At 59.0% G+C, this 943-nt stretch overlaps 1 protein-coding gene across 1 annotated transcript in view; it reads right to left on the minus strand.

Moving 5' to 3' along the window:
* Positions 1-272: 272 nt before the first annotated feature.
* Positions 273-943, minus strand: part of LOC119283755 (cytochrome P450 89A2-like) — a 10,917-nt gene continuing 10,246 nt past the window's right edge. Inside the window, exon 2 of the mRNA XM_037563169.1 lies at positions 273-649. Coding sequence (XP_037419066.1) covers positions 273-649 — 377 coding nt within the window. The remainder of the gene's footprint in view (positions 650-943) is intronic.

A 943-nucleotide genomic window follows, 5' to 3' on the forward strand; every position in this document is an offset into this window, starting at 1 on the left:
CTTTAGTCCCGGTTGGTGCCACCAACCGGGACCAATGGCCTTCGCTTCCCGCCCTTTGGGCTGCCGAAAAGAGGCCTTTGGTCTCGGTTTGTGGCACCAACCGGGACTAATGCCCACCTTTGGCCCCGGTTGCTGCCACGAACCGGGACTAAAGGCTCTGCTATATAAGCCCACACTTTGGAAATTTTCGCCAACTACTCCATTCCCCATCGCCGACGCCACCAGGCTGCTCGTCCTCCTCGTCGCCGTCGCCGCGCCCTGCGCCGTCGCCATCACTGCGCCCTGCCCCATCGCCGTCGCCGTCGCCGCGCCCTGTCGCTGTCGTCGTCGTCGCGCCCTCCTACCCGTCGTCGGCCGCCCTGCCCCGAGCTCGCTGCCATCCGCCCTACCCCGAGCCCCGCCTCCTCGTCGCCGTCGCCGTGTGCCGCCCCGAGCCTGCGGCTGTCCCCGTCGCCATGTGCCACCCCGAGCCTGTCGTCCCCGTCACCACGTGCCACCCCGCGCACGCCGTCCCCGTCGCCGGCATCCCCAAGCCCGCCGTCCTCCTTTCCCGTCGCTGGCCTCCTCTCCCCGTCGCCGCCCGCCCCAGTGAGCTCCCCCCTTTCCCATCCCCGTCGCCGATGATGCCACCCATTGCCGCCACTGCTCTCTGTTCATATATGCAAAAGTTACGTTTTTAGAAAATCATCTATATATGTTCAGAAAAGTTCTATATGAATGTGGCTATATATATATATGTTCAGAAAAGTTCTATATGTATGTGGCTATGTATGTGTATGTGGCTATGTGAATATGCAAAGAAGAGGAGATGAAGAAGATGATATATTTTCTTATTCGTGGGTGTGTCGAGAGGGTCATCGATAACTTTAGTGAATTTTAGGTTATTTTCATTTTAGGTCATTTTAGGTCGTGGGTGTGTCGAGAGGGCGGCCAAGGGGTCGAG

The sequence above is a fragment of the Triticum dicoccoides genome, chromosome 4A (assembly GCF_002162155.2).
Source record: "Triticum dicoccoides isolate Atlit2015 ecotype Zavitan chromosome 4A, WEW_v2.0, whole genome shotgun sequence".
Lineage (NCBI taxonomy): Eukaryota > Viridiplantae > Streptophyta > Magnoliopsida > Poales > Poaceae > Triticum > Triticum dicoccoides.